The following is a 21266-nucleotide window of genomic DNA, read 5'->3' as shown; positions in this document are numbered from 1 at the left end:
CAAGAAACTTTTGTTGTCCTGATCTGTTTTTACATATCGTAATGCAAACTTGGTTTCAGTATCACTGATGTGACTTTTTGTGATACTCCAGGTGGTAGCTGCAGGTATCGCAAGTGCTGCAGAGGATAATGTATAAATTTTAAAAAAAGACATTTACTGACAATTAATGCTTCCCATGAGGTATGTGCAACCAGGACATTTTAGGAGACTATAATTCTAATACACAGTGTTTTATAGTCAGCTGTACATTTACCTGTAACTTTTGTTTTTTACATGTTAAATATGTATTTACTTTTTCCATCCAGTTCACACTGGGCTCATTTTGTCATGTGTGGATACAGTACATGTGACCAATTACGGTAAATGACCTAAAGTTTTGCGATGGGACTTGGAAAGTGCATCCCTGGATTCATTGCATTGATTGCTGTTCTTACTGACTGGGCACCTTGGGAGGGAATTGGCGGTGGTCAGGGGATTATATGGACAGTGCCTGCATGTAATTAACAAGCTCACACTTCACTGAGTAGTCAGTCTATGGTCTTGCCACCAACAGTTCATGTTTTCCTCAGTTTTAATCGTAATGAATTCAGTACATAAAGGTTTACTTTTCCAATCCGTTTTAAGATGAAAGGGGGAAAACTCTGTCAAGATTGATGCGCGTGACCACCCAGTACCTTTGCACATGTGGAATGGCATGTAAAATATCTGTTAGTATGCATGCAGAGCTCTTCTTGTACAAGGCTATAATAAAACTTAGCACCCTGCAAATCCTTACTTGCCAAATACCGGCAGATAATCACTCAAACTGCGTTTAAAGCCACAACTTACAATTACAGGGCTCGAAATCTCGTTGGTGACCTGATTTTTGGGGACAAAAGGCAAAAAAAAATAATCTGACCTGTCGCTGGTGACACCTGAGCATGTTTGCATACTGGTAATCATAAATAATGTCAACAAAACACAGACAAATCCTGTCTGACTACCGAAATGCCGAACCCCACGTGGAGAGGATTAGCAGCCAGTGTTGCCAAGTGCTGTACAGGGTAATGAAACGGATGGGGGGCTAATCACTCTCTTCTGTCATCTTGCCACTAACTCAGATCGTACAGAAGTAAACAACAGTAAGTCACGCATGAAACTTTAGGTCATTTACTGTAGACTGTTACTTTTTGTGGATGTTCATGGAGTGGAGTGTGGGGGTCAGGATTAAAGTGAAACAAAGCACGACAAAACAAATAGGATATTAGTTTAACATTCAGAAGTTCATTTTATACCTAGATAATATGTTTTGTTCTGATGTTGTAATTGACAAGTAAATAAAATTTGTCAGTTTCACCATTTATTACAATTGTTTCAAGAGACAATACTTGCTGTTCAATGCATTGTTTTAAGCAAAGGGCATTAAATTACAGCATGACAGGTTTAAGCATCACGAAATGACAGTTGCTTGCATTCCCAGCTAAAGAACTGTACACTCAGTCTACCTCTTTACATTCTGTTACTGGCTGTTAAAGTGAAATGCACTAGCTCAGTCCAGTGGAACTCACCTTGAAGAAAACTGGTAATACATGCTAGTTACAGCAATGTAGAGTTAGGATTTTTGCACGAGCTCAGTACCATAGTTGCTTAAAGTCATCGTCATGTCTTCAGGGTACTGTCACTGGCGCCAGGTTTCACGATGACAGAAATAACAATGGCATACCCATTTTTATTCAGGAGCGCTGTGAAAACAGACAGACGAAACGTGTAAGTCAGAGATTTACCATTGCTTTTGTTTTGTTCGCAGATTTTACATTCAACATTAAAAATCACTTGTGACTTCAGCTTTAAATTTTCATTTTTGTTATATTTTGGTGATGGTTACATCATTCTTGGTTATGTTATTGCATGGAGTTACATTTGAATTAATTTAGTGACTAAAAGTACTTTCCTGTGGTTGCATGGGGAAAGTGAAATTAACTATCATTTCATTTGGATGCTTCAGCATTAACAATTTGTGCTTATGCATGTGGCCTGCAATTTTTGCACATGATAAGTTCTATGTCAAAACACATAAACAAATTATCACACTTTATAGTGTGATAAGAAATGCAGCAGTTACATACATGTAACTGCTGCATTTCTTATCACACTATAAAGCTTATGCCAGGGTTGAAACAAAGGAAATTTGTAGATATTAACTCTTTCCAACAAGTGCTCCAATACCAGCTAATGGAAATCAAAAGCTTTAGATTGTATTCTGATGGTATTTGAACGTACTTTTAAACTGTCAGATGTTACCATTTAGATATATATTCTGACTTGATTTATTGACCAGTCTCAAGAAAATTTCATGTGTAGTGGGGGGTTTTTCCCCAAGATCACAACTCTTTGCCATTTACCTTGAACATTGGAATTCAGATTTGCACATGCATTGCCTGCCATTTCCAGCCTTTTACTGCTCATAAATGTAGTTATATTTAGTTATATATGTTGTCTTGATTTTGTGTACTTGTTGATGTTAGAATGAGTACTTGGAAGCGCTGACACGCACCTATATTCAGCATGGAGCACTTGCTACATCATCAGAAACAGGTAAGCTTGAAAGAAAATTTTCATAAAAAAAACAAAAAATAAATAAAGAAGAATACACAGTTATCTGATGCAGACCGTGCTGATTTTATTTTCCAGTATAGTTGGGTTCTCAATGCTATTTGAATATATTGTCCATCTTTAAATTTAAGGATAATAGAACCATTAAGGACTGAAATTTTGGCGTTTGCATTTATTTCACAGTCTTATTTTGCATTTTCCTATCTTTCCTCTTAGTTAAGGATGAAAACCAAATATAAGTTACAAATGCCTTAAATTTTGACAAAACCGTATAACTAGTGAATCACGGCAGTGCTGTTTTTTTAGTTCACACTCATTAGGGGGATTAACTCACTGAGGGGGATTACCTGCTGTGAATTGATATGTATCTACTAAATGTTTATTATCTCCAGTTCTCATTTGTCTATATCCTCTGCATGCATCCCAGCTTGTGCAGACCTCTTCCGGTGAGGTGATGTGGACATATGTTTACATATATAATAGCCTTAATCACCCAACAGTGTTGCCCTGTTATAAACACATTCCAGCAAGTTTTACTCAAAAGTGTTAAGATAAAGTGTTAGAGTTAAATTTGCCCAAGTAGGTTGATATATTCTCATATTACCAGAAGCGGGGAAATTCCTTGTCAAAATCGATTTACAAGCCAGTAATGACCAATTTGGTCACAATTGAGCCCCCCCCCCCCCCCCCCCCCCAAGGCATTATGGTCATTTTCTCCGTTTCTTTTTTGGGAAAGATGTATGTACGCATACTTGGAGTTGTATGTCACAATTGATCATTTTTTTTTAGCTGAGTACTTTAATAAGCTAAAAACACTTGAACAATTTTTTTTTATATCTTTTCTAGTTTTAAAGATACTAGTAAAAAAATATAAAAGTTTTCAAAAATTTTGAAATTGTGGAAAGTTGTTATTATGACTATTCAAGTAAAATTTTGTTGTACTCAAGGTAAAATGCAGAATTTTGCTTTAAGAGTACCTAGTGTTCTAGTATTCTAGTGTTCTAGTATCCTAAAACCAATTTGATCATCTACAAGATCTTAAAATGTGCTGTGGTTTCAAATGACCTAGTGAAAAGTTTTGTAAACTATGCATGAAGAGGGGCCTCTGTAGCTTATGGGGTTGGCAAGCCATTGTGGCGCAATGATCCAGGCGCCTGTCACCAATGCAGTCACTCTGAGTTCAAGTCCAGCTCATGCTGGCTTCCTCTCTGGCTGCACATCGGAAGGTCTGCTAGCAATCTGCAGATGTTAGGGGATTTCCCCCTGGCTCAGCCCGGTTTCCTCCCACCATAATGCTGGACCCGTATGAGTGAAATATTCTTGAATACATCGTAAAACACAAATCAAATAAATAAATAAATAAATATATGTATGAGGAAGCCATTGACCAAATCATGAAGGAATTCACAATAGTCATGTGATAGATCATGTAGGTGGTGATAAGATATAAATTATTATACATGTATTTGTAGGCTGGAAGGACCCTGTTTCTACACATTTAACTCTGTATGTTCACAATTTTCCCAAATTTTAAAAATATTCTAACCCAGAAAACATCACAACATAATGAAGTAGTTTCAGTACATGTAGCGATATGTTGATAACCTTTGACATTTAATTATTTAAGTGAAGTGCATATGAATCCAGCATCCTCACATTTATCATTTTTAGCTCCAACATTGAAGTGACTGTACATGAATTACTGCTGTCGAGTTACAACTTGATCTTTCTGTTCAGATGAAATAGTAGACTGAGTAAATCATTATTTTACATTCTATTCATATGTAGGTCATGTCCCAGACAGAGAGAGTGGTAAGATATATTTTTTTTTCTTGAAATTTACATTTTCACTTCATTTATGAAGTGGCCTCAGCCCAAAAGTAAAGAAGTCCTGAATGTGGTATTAAACAACAATCAAATAAATAAAATATAATATCCATTTTCATGATCTTCACATGACAGTTGATTCCATGTGGTTACTCTGTTTTCTTTGACTTAGGGTATTGAAATTTTCAGTGTTTTCTATTTTGTTTTGTTTTGTTGCTGTTTATTTGGCATGTACTGAGTTCCTTACAGTACGCAGTTTTGCTTGTGAAGATGCATTTTTGTTAGATTGTGTAATGTGCTGTTTTTTGGCCTGGACTCAGTAGTTATGTAGGTCGATCAAAAACTATGAAATAAGGCAATGCTTGACAATTTAGCCCAAAATCAAAGAATTATTATGTATATTGTCTGTTAAGTGTATGTTTATTTTATTTTTTTTGTTTTTTTTATTGCTATTTAGTTGATTCTATTGTTATGTTTATTGTGACATACCTTGCTTATAATAGTGTAACATTGCTTTATTTAGCCACACCGCATTTCCGATACTCTGGCAATAAGTTACCAGCCATACCCTTTAGTATAGAGGGTCTGTGTGCACACCATGAGCAGGCACTAGCTGCACAGTACATGAGCCACCAGCTGCGCAGCCTTCAACCCCCAGGTAACCTCACCTTTCACAAGCTTCTCTTCCCACTTCTATAGGGCACCTAGGCATTGTCCATGTGTGTGGAACATACTTCTAGCAGTAAAGTAAGCTGTGTAATAGCATGACCGCACACAAAATACCACTTCACCATCACTGCATATCAGTATCTGTTGGCTGTATTTTAAAGTGCTAACCATAGCAGCAACAACTGTGATCAAGATATGCAATGGCTTGCTTTCTTTGGAAGCAACTTCACTGAGCTGGAAGATACATTTTAGTGTTTTGTTTATTTTTGCTGAAGAATTTAAACATGAAGAATCAAAAGTGGAGTTTGAAAAGGGTAAGAGTTCATGGAAAAAAGATACATGTGTTATGTTATGCCTGCAGCATGCTTCAATTTGTTATTCACTTCAGCCATATATTTATCTTTTGCACTCTATTTAATGCATTTATTTTTTTTTAAATTTCACTCATTTTACCGTTAACATTAATTTTTCAGTTTTACCCACCTCCTGACTTTTGACTTACTAATTTGCTTGTTTTGAGTTTTGGTTGAAATATTTAATTTATTAATGTCTAATATTGATCATAATTTTTACATTCCACCCTTGTATTTTTGTTTACCTTTTGATTTTCTAATCAGTGCCAAGCGCACTTGCCCTGGTGGGTTGCCGTGTGCCACGTGAGGTGCGATCAGCCTCTAGTCACCACGAGCGGTTTAGGAGAGCGCGCAGTGACACTGCAGCTAACTTTCTGAGGAAACTTAATAATCTGAGGAGAGCAGGAGGTAGATCATATATGTAGCTCCATCCTGCAGCTTACTTTGTGTAAAATTTTATCGTCTCAAGTCTTCTCTGTAGTGTAATGCAGCTGTGCTTTCACACGTGACCGAGATGGGCAAAGAATTGGTGTCTTACTGATAGGTCACATTACGTGTACCAAGAGTGTTAAGTGATAAAAGCATTCACCTAAAGTGTATCTAATGGAACTTGGTTATGAAAACACTCCGAAGTTGTATTAAGCGTATGACCTTTCAAAAAGTTTGTCATGCATATATTTTCATGTTAGCTTGTAAAATGTCACCTGCGGTGTATTTATGATGCCGGGTTGTAAAAAATCTCCTGAGGTGTATTTATGTTACACACTTATAAAAGTGTCCAGAGGTGTATTTTCTCTGCTACATTGTCAATTCTCTTCTGAGGTGTAATTTCTGAGGTGTAAGCTACATTGTAAACTGCCTCTTTAGGTGATACTGTATTTTTGCTACGGCTCAGAAATAATCTCCTGGGGTGCATTTTATGGGTCTGTGCTTGTGAATACATAGGACTTGAAGAGTTTGTGTGGTTCACATTTAAACTTCATGAAAACGCTGTCTTTTTTTTAAATCTTGCCACTTCAAAAGTTGGGGTGGCTGCAAAGTGGAAAAATTGTATCTGAAAATCCATTTCGTTTTGTACCTTAATCACATACATGGTGTACCTTAATCACACACATGGGGCACCTTAATCACTTAATCACACACATGGGGCACCTTAATCACTTAATCACATACATGGTGCACCTTAATCACATACATGGGGCACCTTTGAAATAAACTTCATGTGGTGTTTTTCACTTCTTTTGCTGAGCACTCAGACTTCCTCTTGGAGACTTTTTCTACTTTCTCTTCTTGAATTTTATCCTAATATCTTAACATCCCAATATGTAACTTTAATATGACAGCATCCAATATTAAATCGAAATGCAACTGGTCTGTAAGATTTAATTTTTGAGTAGTTGGTATGTACGGTAAATCAAATAACTTTTCAGTGCAGATAAGGTAATGCGTATAAATGTGCTTCATGGTGATACACATATATGTGTATTATGTAACCATTCTGCTTTCATTGTAAGCACAGTCTATTTTGAAACTATTAATGTAACTGTTTATAGTTTTTATTCAGAGGCATATCTGTATCATACCAGAATTACAGGTTAGTATTGATTAAAATGCCTTAAAATGTTTCAGTTGAAAACACCATAGAAAATTTCATTCATGGCCAGATGAATCATAGCTCAGCATTACCAGCTGATCGTGCGGTCTTGCAGAGCATTCCACCTCAGCGCCATTTGTTGGAGATTGTTGTTTCCCGAGAAAGGGAACAATTTATTGAGAACCTCAAGAAGAAGGTGAAGCTATGGGTTATGTGTACATGTTCCCAGCTTTTCTGTTGGGAAGCTACTTGTTTGACTAATTCTAGTCCTATTGCAGAAATAAATTGTTCATCTGTTGTATTTTTTTAAATTTAATTATATATTTAATTTTCAATTCTGCTGACAGTAGGACTTACTACTTACTACTTATTTGACAGTAGTACACCACAGTGTGAAGTCACGTACTAAGCTGTTTTTGTTCTAAGAAAAAGAAAAGGAAACACACGTGTTCAGTTTGTTTAGATTGAATTATTGAAAGTGATAATCTTGAATTACATACTTGAGGACTTAATGCTTTCACAGGACTAAATCAGGTGATATGATTTGTAGGGAGATGGCAGTAAAAACAATGGTGAGGCAGTACACTCTCCTGCACTCTTGACGGACCCCGGACAGAACCCGCAGAGGCAGGCTGCAGGTGAGTGACAGAGGATTAATGAAACAAGGTTGTGTCATACACTTTGTGGGCTTACTTACGACACCTCCCCCTCATGAATCAGTACAATGCACTACTGAATTACGGTATGGTCGTAAGTGTGTCGTTCATATTTTCTGTACAGGTTGCCATAGAATGCATCTGTGCATACTTTCAAACATGTCTGTAAACAAAGCCTTCAGATTTCATTTTATATCTTTCGTGAACTTAGAGGCTCCAATGTGTGTATTTACTTATGGTTAACATTTATACCTTATGCACTTCAGTGATTTGGCCGGTTGATTTGAACAAACTTGTATGTTGCATGCAACTTAGCATTATAGCATGGTCAGCTAATTTTGTCTTCCCATAATGAGGGGCCTAGTTGTTAGCATGCTAGCACAGCACAATGACCCAACAGGTTTCCTCCCATTTATAGTGATGTCCATCTTAAAATGAAATATCCTGGAATACATGTAAAATTTCAATCAAATAAACCCAATAAAAGAAGAAGAACAGCTATATTGAAGGTGAAAAAAACACTGAAATGAAGTATTTTTCAGATAAAAGACTATTGAACACTGTCCAGCAAAATAGACAGTTTGATTTATTGTTTTAGAATTTTACCAACCAAGTAAAATGCATTCAAAACATAAGATTCTATGGTGGTCTGTAGTAGCCCTGAGAATAGTTCATTTCAAAATCCAGTTGAGGAATGCATGCGTAGATCTGTTTTTATTATTCATTTAAAAGGATGAAATCTTGCAGTCTGTGTGTGTTAAGTGGCAAAAACCTAATATGACGTCCCTAGTCCCAGTCTGGTCAGAAAAGGTCTCTATAGAATCCAAAATTCCAAATGCATTTTACTGAATTAAAAAAATTCTAAAAAAATTAAGCCAACTATTTTTGTGCACAGTTGTTAATGGACTTTCATCTGACATATGTATGTATATATATATATATATATATATGACATATATTCTTTTCCTTGACCAAACCAACTGAATGACTACTGTTGAAACATTCTTGTGGTAATCCATGTTTCACAGATGGTCTTCCACCAAAACCAAATTGTTCTAAGATGCGCATCACATCTGTGACTCCGATCAACTCAGAGTCATCCAACAGTCAGGTCCATGTCTCTGGAGGTATGGAGGGTATAGAGGTCGCTGATGAAGGGCGAAGTGGCAGTAGCTCCAAACTATCTGGTGACAAAACACCAGACTGTAAGTACTATAATTTACAGGTGAATTATGTGTATGCATGGTGGTGCATTTGTGGTGGTGTGGAAAGGGTGTTATTAGCTCGCCTTTATTATGTGTAGGCATAACTTATGTCATGCCATGAGCATTGGTGTTGGCGGTGTCCAGTAACAGGGAAAGCAGTGTTAAATGTTAAGATACAGGGTTGATGTCTTTAGTACTGCATATAATGAGCTCAGGTTTTGCACATATGTAGAGCACAGTAACGAGGGAGATGTTCCTCTGTTGATTAGGTGTGCATATTAATGACTGTAAATTACAAAATTCATGACTTAGGGTATTGTGTATTAGAATTAGTGTTGAAGACAGAATGAGCTGTATCTCAAAAAAGTACTTAATAGTGAGCTGGAGCCTGTTGCTCAACACTGTATTAAAGTTAATCCAGGCTTAAATCTGAATACCAGTATCATCCCAATGCAAAGTAAATGGCACTTTTATCTGGACTACAGTTAATACCGGGCTTAATTCCTAATACACTGTTGAACAATGGCCCCTGGGGTTTTGCATACATGTAATGTGCAGTAACATGAGGGGGATATTCCTTATGCATATTAATTGCCATAAATTTGCACCTTCAGGGCCCAGTTTTACTAAGATGTTGCACATGTATGATAATCGCACATATACTGTAGGACAATGATATGGTAATAGTCACATATAAAATATTGCACAACAAATGTACGATGAAAAAATGTGGTACGCAGCTTTGTTAAACTGGGTTGAGTACTGTATGTATTGAGGTGAAGTTTTGCATTCATTTATTTCCTACACTGTACACTATTACTTTTGATGATGAAAATTTTTCGTTTATGATATCATATTGCCTTTTAAAAGATCTCACAGAATCTGGCAAACTGAACAACTTGGACATGGATGAAATTTTGTGGAAAAGCATTATGATTTTCCAGGTCACATCCATGGCATGTTACTGCTATTATATTACTCTTTTCTGCATTTTGACAGTTGACCTAAGTTCATCTAAAAGAAAACCCAGGAAGACGTCCAATGGAAAAAAGAAGAAACTGAATGGTTAGTCTTGCTGTGTTCTAACTTAAGATGATCATGTTGTTTCAGGCATGAGCATGGTAAGAAACATTCTAAGATAACTATGGGGCGAAGAGAAATAATTTGCACACTTTTGTGTCATATTTCCTTGAGTTGTGTTTTTGATGTTTTTGGGCCAGATCAAACACACAGACACCAATTTTTGTTCAGTAAATAATCTAACTTTTATATATCCACATTAAATACAGATATAGATGTAGTACTACATTTATATTCATGTTAAACTTAGAAATATGTGCATAACAAACAGAGCATAGTTAGTGACTAGAAAGAAACAATGACCCCTGTGTTTCAGCCTGTCCAGCAGGGACCAAACAGTCCACCCTAGAACCTCAATCTTTATTCAACCACTGTAAAAAAATGCTAAAAAAGAATCTTGAAAACCACATTTGAAATCTCCACAAAATGGTCTTTCAGATGATGTAAACTTATGTAAAGCAAATTTGTGGTTATGTTTTGATCACAAGGTATCATGGAGGTATAATATAATATATGTGTTCATATGTCTTGTTTTTATAATGGTTGAACAATTTAGTTTCCAAAGTTGTCTTTCTACCTTAATTGAACATGGACCTTAATTCTCCTGGTTTTGAATAGCTTTTGGAGTGGAGGATGCCAAACAAAACTCTACAAGCCATCAAGCTGATGCCGATGGATCCCAGAAGAAGAAGCCTGTGGCTAAGACATCCAAGCTGGACATTCCCCTGGGGTGTAGTGATGATGGGGGCGAGGCGGACAGTATACTACATCTGACCCAGGCCAGGGAGCTGGTAGACATGGGCTCGACCAGGGTGGAGAAATATTCTCCACGCAACCGAGGGCGGGAAGTTGTAGTAAGAAAAGATGTGCATGTCACTCACCCAACAGAACTGATTGTGGTTAAGGCCAAGTCATGTAAGGCTCAGCCCCAAGTGCCCACACCACCTGCCCGGTGTAAATCCTCGAAAGACAGTCCACGGGAGCAGAGGGAGAGATCACCCAATTTCAAAAAGAATATGCTCATGATGTCAGCTGGACAATTTGGGATGCTTAGCAATACAACAGAGAGGGATAGTCCAAAGCAGCAGTCACCCTCATCAGCTGCTAAATCCAAATTATCTCCCTCAACAAGGTAATGCTAGAATCGCTTTTATTTGTAAGTCTGCTTCTTATGTCAAATAATGAGTTGTGTGAAGAAATGTGTCAGGTATATGCTGAGATGTGAGTGGTTCTAAGCAAACAAAAAAGTAATAAAGGTTACTGTGTAGAAAAGCCCTATTGGATTTGAACCTTTGACTGTTGTCATAGTAATTCAAAGTCAAAGTATTTCTTACCCAATTTTTTACACTCTGTGCAGGTCCTTATTTCAGATAGTACAACGTCAGAGTTTTGGTCCCTTTTTCAATCATTCATTAGTGCATAATTGTACCTCTTATACATGCTGACTCTGGCAGTATGTGGGAAGGTCTGCCAGCAACCTGCAGATGGTCGTGGGTTTTCCCTGGGCTCTGCCCGGTTTCCTCCCACCATAATGCTGGCTGCCATCATATAAGTGAAATATTCTTGAGTACGGCGTAAAACACCAATCAAATAAATAAATTAATAAATATACATGCTGACAGTTCAAATGATTGTTTGTACAATTACAGTCAGTACATAAAGCGTCTGCTGAAGGAGGCAGATGAGGAGATCAGTGAGCTAACAACAGAATTGGAGGAGGATGTTAAGGTGAGATTGGTCGCAAGCAAATCCTGGCCAAAATGTTTTAATACACCATGCTAGATATCTTCATGCTATGACCTATTTATCACTCAATCTGCTGTTTACATTCACTGGGTGTTCGAGAAAACTTACATCTCCTGCAGAGCAAAGAAATGCCAGGGCCCATATTTTTTTCCAATTTGTCAATTTTTAGTGATGTTGTCACAGTCACTTTCGCTGAGAATGGAATGAAACATAACATCATCAGGTGAAGGGTTGATCCGACATCTGCTGCCAGGGGTCCATAAAGGTGAAATGTTGGGATTTCCTTCACTGACAAAAGTGACATCTCACTCAGTTAGATATCACTTTCATTATTACCCCGAGTAATAATTACCCAGTTATTTAACATCCAGATGCTGTGACGTCAAACGAGAAACATTTTGTTTTATGACCGAACTCGGCGGGATGACATCATAGTACAAGAGTAGTCAACTTCGTGACTCCTACATCAGGCATCAGAACATAACGTCTTACAAGACCTCATCTACGATGTCAGTCTGTAAACTGTATGTCTGTGAAGGCCTGCACCTAAAACATTCGATATTAAAGCATTCAAATGCACAAAATCATCAAGTTGTCAAAGTATGAATTATAAATGGAATCTTATGGGTTGTCATTTTCATCTCTCACTTGAGCCATATTCATGGTATCCAACCTTCACTGTGTAATATCCTCTATTTATTAATCTATTTGATTGGTGTTTTACGATGTACTCAAGAATAATGCTTCGCAGCCAGTATTATGGTGTGAGAAAAGGGGGAAAGCCCACAACCATCTGCAGGATGTAGGATTGTTGCAGCTATAGGCCAATTTAACTGTCAGGACTTCATGTTAGCTAATACTTGTGTTACTAGAGGGAACGGAAACTTATGAAAGACTTGCATGTACAGAAGGAGGAGGTGAATACAGAACCAGTGACTAGGGAGAGTTACCCAGGTGATTCTGGCCGTGAAGGGAGCAGTGTGAGCCCCGAGGTCAAGATAGATGATGAGGACTCTCCCCAGGAGTGGGCGGGTGAACAGGCCCAGATTCAAGAGATGAAGTACCAGATGTCTACAGATGCACAATGGAACCCACTGCTATCAACAAGTGCTTCAAAGAACAGCAGTGAAGAAACTCACTCCAGGAAAGAGGTATCAGCCGCATAAAAATATATAAAAAAATAAAATCACATGAAGATCTTTTTTATAAATTCATCTAATGTTTTTCTATTTATCTTTTTTTATTCATGGACAGATTTTCGGTTTATTTTCATTATATTATTTTTGACTCTGTGTTTCACATTCCTATCATTTACAGTTTTACAAATAACAGACTGATGGTCTGGTTTAAAAAAGGAAATTTGCTGTGGGCATGCTTTAACATATCAACATTAAAATGTGAGAACCTTGCTCCTATTGACAAAGCATTGCTCTCCCCACAGCTGAATAACCTTTCATCAGTGACACTGCAAAATGGAATCCAGTATCACTAGTTCATCTGCAGCTTTTACTACACCCATTTCTTTGTTAAATAAGTAGATATTGAATTTACAGGTTTCTTTCTCAATATACATATACATAGTTATATTTTTTGTCCATACCATCCGTAAACTGTGTGTTTCATCTACACTTCAGGCATTTTCAAGGTTAAAATCAGGCAGACAGAGTAAGAGAGAGCTTGTAGGTAAGTCAATGGATTTTTTCACATAGTGAAGATATGTTCCTAGAAGTCTTGAAACTGAAACTCCCTGAGCAAGTGATAAAACTGCAGCCCCTATATCTGACTTCAAATATGTACTGCCTGAGTCCTGTTTGCTGCTGTGGTTATCTCAGTTAAGTTCTTGATGCAGTCATACTAACTATGGGGAACTTCAAATATTTGCAATGCGTGTCTGTAATACGACACACTTCCTGTGTAGGCCAAAAACATCACTTTTGCTCATCTGAAAAGTATTTGATGTTTTTTGTTTCCCTGCTAGGAGCTGCTCCTGCCAAGATCTCCCTGATGATAACACATGGCCATTCAGAGACAATTGAACACCAAAACCCAGCAGCCAGACATTTTCTGCCTTTATCACGCCACCCCAGACAGGTTCATCTCAGGCATACCTCAAAGAAGACCTAACATTGTGGAAATCATTGCTATTTTTGTATAAATGTATATACATACAGGATTCCCTGTGATATATAGAATGTTTGCATGGAGACTATGTTCACATATAATTTGGACTAAGCTTAATCTGTCTTTGTGAAAGATGAAAGAAAACCTGGAAATACGTCATGTACCACAAGGTTGTCCAGTCACTGACAGGTAAATAGTGTATTCAGTTTGAAAATTATGTTGTCTAAGCTAACATCTTTTTTACTGCAAGAAAATGAAACTTTCTAGGATTAGTCTATAATGTTCTTGGTGTCACATGCAAATATTAATAGATGCAGCTAGTCATATAACAATTGGTTTGAACTGTGTACAAGGTGTCCTTAGACTCATTGTATTGTGATCATAGGAAAGTGAAATGTAAAGATAATTGTGTGTAGCTGGTTATATTTGTACCTGAGGAAGAAGTGCTTGGTGTGTATATTTTGCATGTGTTTTGTCCAGAGGATAACTCTTCATTTTTTCCATGCTGGAAGTTTTCCCAGTCAAGACTGGCATACATGTTCATATTTTCTGAATGTCAACAATAATATTTACAGCTACCCTGTGATACGGTGCCTTGTTATATCTACTGCTGTTTTTAGCCGAGTGTATTGCAGTTTTAGGTCATGTGGATACACATTGAGGCAAATGCAGATTTTGGAAAAGACCACCAACGTTACATTGATATGTTTCTGTATGTTTTATCTGTAATTAAGTTTTATTTGTCATTGTTATCTGCTTTTGTCTATTCAGTTTGTTATGTATTTTATTGTTCAATCACATTTTGTCATGTGTAACTTGAATTATATCATACATTGTCATTCCAGTACTATTGTCATAATCTTAATGAGTTTTTGTTTTTCACATACTATTTTGTGTAAGTAAAGACTACATGTGTTATATATATCATTATATATTCCATTTTTCAAATTATCCACCATTCTTATTCATGATATTGACATTTATTTTCCGTCCATGTGGTGTTCCACATTTGCTAAATCTACAGTTACTTAAGTACAAGCAGTTTTATGTGATATTTACCCATCTCTTTAATTATTATCTACACATATATTCATTATACATGAAAACTTATTGTTTATTAAGATTTCATCAAGGTGATGTAGTTAAGTGTATTGTTTATTTTTGTATTACCAGTATGTTATTTATGATTTCTGAACTCAGCTGGCAGTAGGCCAAATGGAAGCAAATTTGCTGGGTTAGAGCTATCCATACCGTCATATTTTTTTTTTGTCTTCATTTACACATGACACTTGTTGTTCATCTGCTGTGGTAATATCAATGTAATAAATTAAAATATGTCTCAAACTCTGTTTACCGTTTACTTTGTGAGATTTGTTGTATTGGATAGTCAAGAGGAGGTAATACACGTAAAATTTGTTGGGTAGACGGTAGGTGGCGCTGCAGGGTATGATTTCCGGTCAAAGAGACGATAAACGATTACATGTACAGGTACGCCGTTAACACTAGCTAATGCTGATACCCTGCTAGGCATGTTTGTGTATGTCAGTCTAAAACCCTGTACGTCCGAAGGCAAGCTTCAATTTATGTAGTTTTTTTTTTTATCTGTTTCTAAACACCCATAATTACCGAGCTATACGATAGGCCCACATCTAGGCCTACATGAATTTGCACGAGAAGCTCTGGCAAGAGGCATGTCAAGTGAACCAAGGGGCCAGTAACTCGATAGCTCCACAGTGGGCAATGGGAGCAGACAGCATTTACTCCCGTCTCCCAGTCGGCACGTAGAAGAATATGTCGTCTAAAGCAGAGTGCAGCAGTATATTATATATAATTATATCAAAATACTTACACGATAAATACCATCCTGGTAACTTGTTAATTTATTAGAGGTGACGAGATCGAATCCATACAAGCCTTTGTCCTGTCTAGCTTCACAGGGGTAACTTAACGATTCATGGTGCGGGATTTACGATCGGACCGGCTTTTAAATTCAACTGAGCGTTTAGCTGAAGTAACGAATGCTATGTTAGTATGAAAGGACAGAGGAAAATCTAAAGAATGGAAGTATGTCCAAGAAGAGACACATTGAATTTTGGAACGACCTACAGAAGGGCATCCCGAATCGCTACTATATATATTTTAGTATGGACAGAGCCGGGTTCTGATTGGAGGTTGTGTGAATGACTTTTTACCCTGTAGAGTATCGTAGACATTAGTGACAAGCAAACCCCTTTCTTCTGCTTACTGTTACGGCTATTTCAAGTCGTCTAACCGCAACCCTTGAAGTCACTCGGACACACGAGGTTCAGGTTCAAGTGGGGCCTTGAGAAGGGACTTGATAGATTCCCTCGCTCTCACAGCATGTGTGCAAGTAGGGTGTGGATATTTCTATGTCGCATTTGGGAAGGTTCGTCAGAAATTTGCCTATCAAGGTCAATGGTTTACCCCGGGCACCCCGGTTTCCTTCATAATTAAATACTGACTGCCACGGTAGTAGTGAAAATTGCTTGAGTATGGCCTTAAATAAGAATCAAGCAATATAATTTAACGGATAACAGAAATCAAAAACGCCTTGCCTGTAACTAAGTAATATTATCACTACACCTTGCTAGAGGGTCCTTCATGGAGAAAACGGGAAACTTTGTCGAGTTCACGATATATTTCGATAGCACAGCCACTTTTCAAAACTTCTCATATAAGATGCATATTTATTTATTTTAAGTCTCAGTGCCTCGTTCACGCAGTTGTATTCACGCATATTTAATCCAGTATGTGATCGTTTCAGGAAAAATTCACACATAATTTCACAGCGATTCTTAGATATTTTTTCTGCACCTTTTACTAGCACTTGTCAAATAAGAGAAGGCAACAGACCTTACCTTGTTTACACAGGCCAGGAAACTTGGCGAAATCCCTATTTAATGGTTAATCTTTTTCCCACGTTCACATTTTTGGTGGAAACGGCGCTGACGAAGCTGTTTGCACCGCCTTGCTTTGGTTGAAGACCACTTTTACTGGCGTGCGAAATAGGGTAAATTCGTCAGTAATTTGTTAAAGGTCGTTGGTTTATCCAAGACACATTGGTTTCCTCCACCCGTAAAACTGACCGCAATCGTTCAAGTTATAAACTCGCTAAACAACAGGCAAATATACAAGTTGTTGTGACTAAAAACAATTGTTTCCTTGTAGACCACCAATGAAGTCTGTTCGTGAAAAAGTCTGTACTTCACAATATAATGTCTAAGGGATGGAGTGAGGCCTTTGACTTTTCCAGAAGGTTTACCCAGCTGTGCCAGGAACTCCAAGATGGCGGGGATCACGTGACTTTGTCGGAGAAGTTCGGAAAACTGAAAAATAATGAGGAGAGGATAAAGTTTGCGTACGGACTGCCTGCTTTTCAAAGGTACTTTGAAGTCCCTGCCAAATCCGAGGCCAAATCAACCGAAGAATCAAATCTTTTAAGATCAACAGGAAATGATCTGTTCAAAAAGAAACGCTACCAAATTGCCCTCCACTACTATACAAAAAGCATCCTGTTCGCTCCTTTTCAGAGTAAGGAACTGTCACTAGCTTTTGCTAATAGGTCAGCAGTGCTGTATCACATACGGATGTATAGGTTATGCCTGGAGGACATTGCTGCATCTCTAAAGTACGGATACCCTGACGAACTAAGGTACAAACTGCTAGATAGGAAGGCTCGGTGCTGTTTTTGTTTAGGCAGGACCGAGGAGGCGACCACAGCCGCAAAGGATGTAGAAGATGATCTCCAAAAGTCCAATTTGGACATTCCGAAAAGATCGAAATGGTCAGAGGATCTAAAACGTGCTTTGTTCCAAACATCTAACGCAGACGAATCTTCCAGTAATGAACCCAAGTATTTCTGGCCACTTCCCGAGCGCAAAGATACCAATACTAAATTCCCTTGTGCCACTGCTGCTTTTGATCTTGTGTATACTCCAGAGAAGGGACGTTACGCTGTGGCAACGAGAGATATTGAGATTGGCGAAGTGGTGATTACTGAAGAACCCTACGCTGCCATGCTTCTAAAGCCTTATACTAAAACCCACTGTGATTTCTGCCTGGTAAGATCCGTAGCGCCCGTACCATGTCGATACTGCAGTGGAGTAGTGTATTGTAATGAACATTGTCGAGATTGCGCATGGTCTAGTTACCATAAAACCGAGTGTAATTACTTGGAAGTGTTACTCGAAGCGGACATCGGGCTGGGACGTTTAGCCCTGAGAATGGTACTGACGGCTGGCTTGGAACAGGTGCTTAGTTTGAAGAACAAGAAGATGGACATTAAAGACGAAACGTTCATGGGCTGCAACAGAGATGGCGTCTACAGATCGGACGACTATTGGGCAGCTTACGCTTTAGTGAATCATCAGGACAACAGGACAGTTGGAGATCTTTTCCGAAGGACAGTCATGGCCACTATGCTTTTGAAACTTTTGCAACAAACGGAGTTCTTAAACTCTGTATCGGGTATTCAGTTGTCTGAGGACAATGTTTTTTACGTGGGTAGCCAAATTCTCCGCCATATTATGATGTTGCCCTGTAACGCTCATGAGATATCAGAGTTAGTTCTTGTGCCGGGTCAGCTTGCCACCTCCAGAACGGCAGAAATAGGGTCAGGCCTGTACAACACGTTAAGTTTGGTCAACCACTCGTGCGATCCGTCCGTCATGAGACAGTCTTATGGACGGCGTTGTGTAACAAGGGCGATTCGCTTCATACGCCGAGGGGAGGAAATTGCCGACAACTATGGTGCGCTGTGCGCTTTGTCAACACGCCTGGAGAGAAACGCACATCTCAGTTCACAATATTTCTTTGAATGCTCTTGTGAAGCGTGCGTGAAAAACTGGCCTCAGTATTTTGATATCCCCAACGAGGTGCCTGTGATCAAATGCAAGAGTTGTAGTGGTCGTGTTTTTGTGCCGATGGACGGTTTAACGGATAAATCGGTTTGCTCAGATTGTCAGATGGAACAAGACATAACACACACTATCGTTTGTCTGAAGCATTCTGGAGACATTTTCCAAGGGGCATTGCAGAAAGTGTTGCAAGGAGAAGATCTCCTAGAGTCGCTTCCTCTACTTCTTGGTCACTTGCGGCTGCTTGAGGACACGGTGTGTCGTCCTTGGCGGGAATATAATGACTGCCAAGAGGCCATCAAGCAGATTTACAACACTATGGGTAACTGCTTTACTCAAAACACCGGGGAAGGGGCACCCTCGTGAGAACGTGGACCTACCATGTGCCCCACATAATAGTATTCAAAACTGAGATTATGGTTGTGTCCTATAGATTGTATAACATGTATGGCAAAATAATTTATGGTGTGAATTTGTTGTGTACTAGGAAATAAATTGTGTGTTCCATCAAAATCTATGAAATTTGTTTTGAAACTTTTTTCCAGTTCATGTCATTTCTTGGCAAGGGGTTGCGTGAGGTTATTTTGTAATTAGACAATTTGGAAGTAGGCCTATCGGAACAGTGAAAGGCTAAAAAATATAAATAGTCTTCACTCCAAGTTATTTAAGTTTATTATATTAAATTTCCCATGAGGTTGTTTGCTTTTTTATTTACGTACTTTTCGACTAACTTAAGGTGTTGCGCTATAATAGAATGTTTGTCATCCATCATCAGTAGAAACGTGAGGTGTTCGAATCCAGTTAACTTAGGCTTAATGAAGCCGGCTCGTTTAAAGTTTTGGGAACAGATTTGTTCAGGGTTAAAACCGTGTGTGATTCGACAGTTGCAGGAGTCGTCTCCCTTCCTGACTCAGTCGTCGATCTTCTGGATCCTTGTGCTGCGTGTGGAAGGTTTGACATCACTGAAAGTGTGGATATTATGAATTTTCCATGCCGACTAACGTGTGTGTTTATGATATCCTCATAGACCGCACCAAGTATTAAGAGTTTCAAGTAATTTCTATTTACCTTACCAATATCGGAATAAAGCGACAATTTGGAGATTCGAGCCGATTCGTCCAGTTTTGATGAAATCCTAGCCGCTTTTGTACAGTTATGGGATTTTTTTTTTCAAATCGGCTGGTTATTCTGAATTGAAACTGAATTGAAGACCTGTATTCCGCCATTATTGCATGCAAGTATATGTGTATACATCAGACGTGTGAATGTTCGTCAGTAAATTGCCAAAGGTTTACCCCGGGCACTCTGGCTTTTAACCCATAAAAATGACCGCAATCTGAAGACTTCAGTACTGTGTTTGGTTTCAATCAAATAAATAAATTCCAGCTTCTTTGAATTGTATTTACTGATGAAGGGTTTGTGATAGATGAAATAATACCTGCAGTGAGGCTTTGCAGATTTGCTAACAATGTAAATTGCTTGGCTCTCATTTAGGCACCAAATTTAACGAAATGTCCACTGGCTACAAAAGATTGAGTAGGCCATAAACACTTGTGACTGGTTAAATATTTCTGAACTGAATTATTGACATCATACATATGGACATCGTATAAGTTTTAATGGATTGCCTTTTTTGACTTCCGACTTGAGCACACGAATGTCTCAGATTTCCGACTGTCGTCCTTCAAGTCCAGTGGTAATGGTGTTTACCTTACCCACCTTAGGACAGAACACGGAAACTCCCGAGTAAATTTGATAGATTGCTTAATGATTTTCTAAAATAAAAAATCAATATCAGGAACCTTCTTTAGGGTTAAGAATTTTAAAATGATATCTTTAGGACATATATATAAAAGGCACTTTAGGGCCGAAGACTTAGTTCCTGATGTCCTCGACAAAAATGATAATGGTGAGGTTAATTGTTGGTTTGATCTTATGTGTCTTTTGGTGCCATTGCAATTCAGAGCCGACCGATGAATTCCAGCTTGGTAAATGGGTATCACGTGAGTTTTCCAATAACCATTTTCACTATGCTAACTATAATAGACACATGACTGGGTGTTGTTTGAATGTGTCCTTTGTCATATTTCCAGTCAGTTAGCCATTCAGCGTAAGGTCATGCAGTGATTCCTATTTACTCGAAATGTCAAGTAAACCATCGATTGTTGGCACCGAAATGTCAAGTTGTTTGCTGAACTGAGGCAGTATTTTCAACATGATTGAAACTGTGTTGATAGCATTCTCTGTCAGGAATTTGCAGTATTTGTTTCAAGAGATTCCGATATGGATTTTATAAATGAAGACATTTTGTTCATTTATAATTGTCATTTTGGCCTGGGTCCGTATTATTTTCATTTTCATGGTATGGATCAATGGTTGTCAACCTTTAGCAGTGCAACAAATCCATTAAAATAGTTTTAAAATGTCAGCATGAACAAATACAGCATATTGGATGTTACCAAAGAAAAACAGTTCTTTGAGACTCACGGTACCGAGGGCACTTTATATCGATTTTGTCATCAGGTAACCGCCGTAGTGCATGTGAA

General features: G+C 38.1%; 2 protein-coding genes across 2 annotated transcripts in view; both read left to right on the top strand.

The window, feature by feature from the left end:
• LOC135468133 (cytosolic carboxypeptidase 2-like) overlaps positions 1 to 15148 on the top strand; it is a 35320-nt gene extending 20172 nt beyond the window's left edge. Inside the window, exons 23-36 of the mRNA XM_064746211.1 lie at positions 1717 to 1746; positions 2505 to 2574; positions 4381 to 4404; positions 4943 to 5077; positions 5364 to 5402; positions 7071 to 7231; positions 7586 to 7673; positions 8720 to 8896; positions 9896 to 9961; positions 10595 to 11108; positions 11626 to 11704; positions 12595 to 12873; positions 13357 to 13405; positions 13701 to 15148. Of these exons, the coding sequence (XP_064602281.1) occupies positions 1717 to 1746; positions 2505 to 2574; positions 4381 to 4404; positions 4943 to 5077; positions 5364 to 5402; positions 7071 to 7231; positions 7586 to 7673; positions 8720 to 8896; positions 9896 to 9961; positions 10595 to 11108; positions 11626 to 11704; positions 12595 to 12873; positions 13357 to 13405; positions 13701 to 13846 (1857 nt within the window). The 3' untranslated portion in view covers positions 13847 to 15148. The remainder of the gene's footprint in view (positions 1 to 1716; positions 1747 to 2504; positions 2575 to 4380; positions 4405 to 4942; positions 5078 to 5363; positions 5403 to 7070; positions 7232 to 7585; positions 7674 to 8719; positions 8897 to 9895; positions 9962 to 10594; positions 11109 to 11625; positions 11705 to 12594; positions 12874 to 13356; positions 13406 to 13700) is intronic.
• A 1664-nt stretch (positions 15149 to 16812) lies between these two features.
• On the top strand, positions 16813 to 19161 carry LOC135468649 (SET and MYND domain-containing protein 4-like). The gene has a single exon (XM_064747015.1). The coding sequence runs from the start codon at positions 17080 to 17082 to the stop codon at positions 19084 to 19086; it is 2007 nt and encodes a 668-aa protein (XP_064603085.1). The 5' UTR covers positions 16813 to 17079; the 3' UTR covers positions 19087 to 19161.
• The last annotated feature ends 2105 nt before the right edge of the window (positions 19162 to 21266 follow it).

This window comes from Liolophura sinensis, chromosome 6 (assembly GCF_032854445.1).
Source record: "Liolophura sinensis isolate JHLJ2023 chromosome 6, CUHK_Ljap_v2, whole genome shotgun sequence".
NCBI classification, from domain to species: domain Eukaryota; kingdom Metazoa; phylum Mollusca; class Polyplacophora; order Chitonida; family Chitonidae; genus Liolophura; species Liolophura sinensis.
Note: the sequence above shows the minus strand (reverse complement) of the source record. Positions and strands in the feature narration are given on the sequence as shown.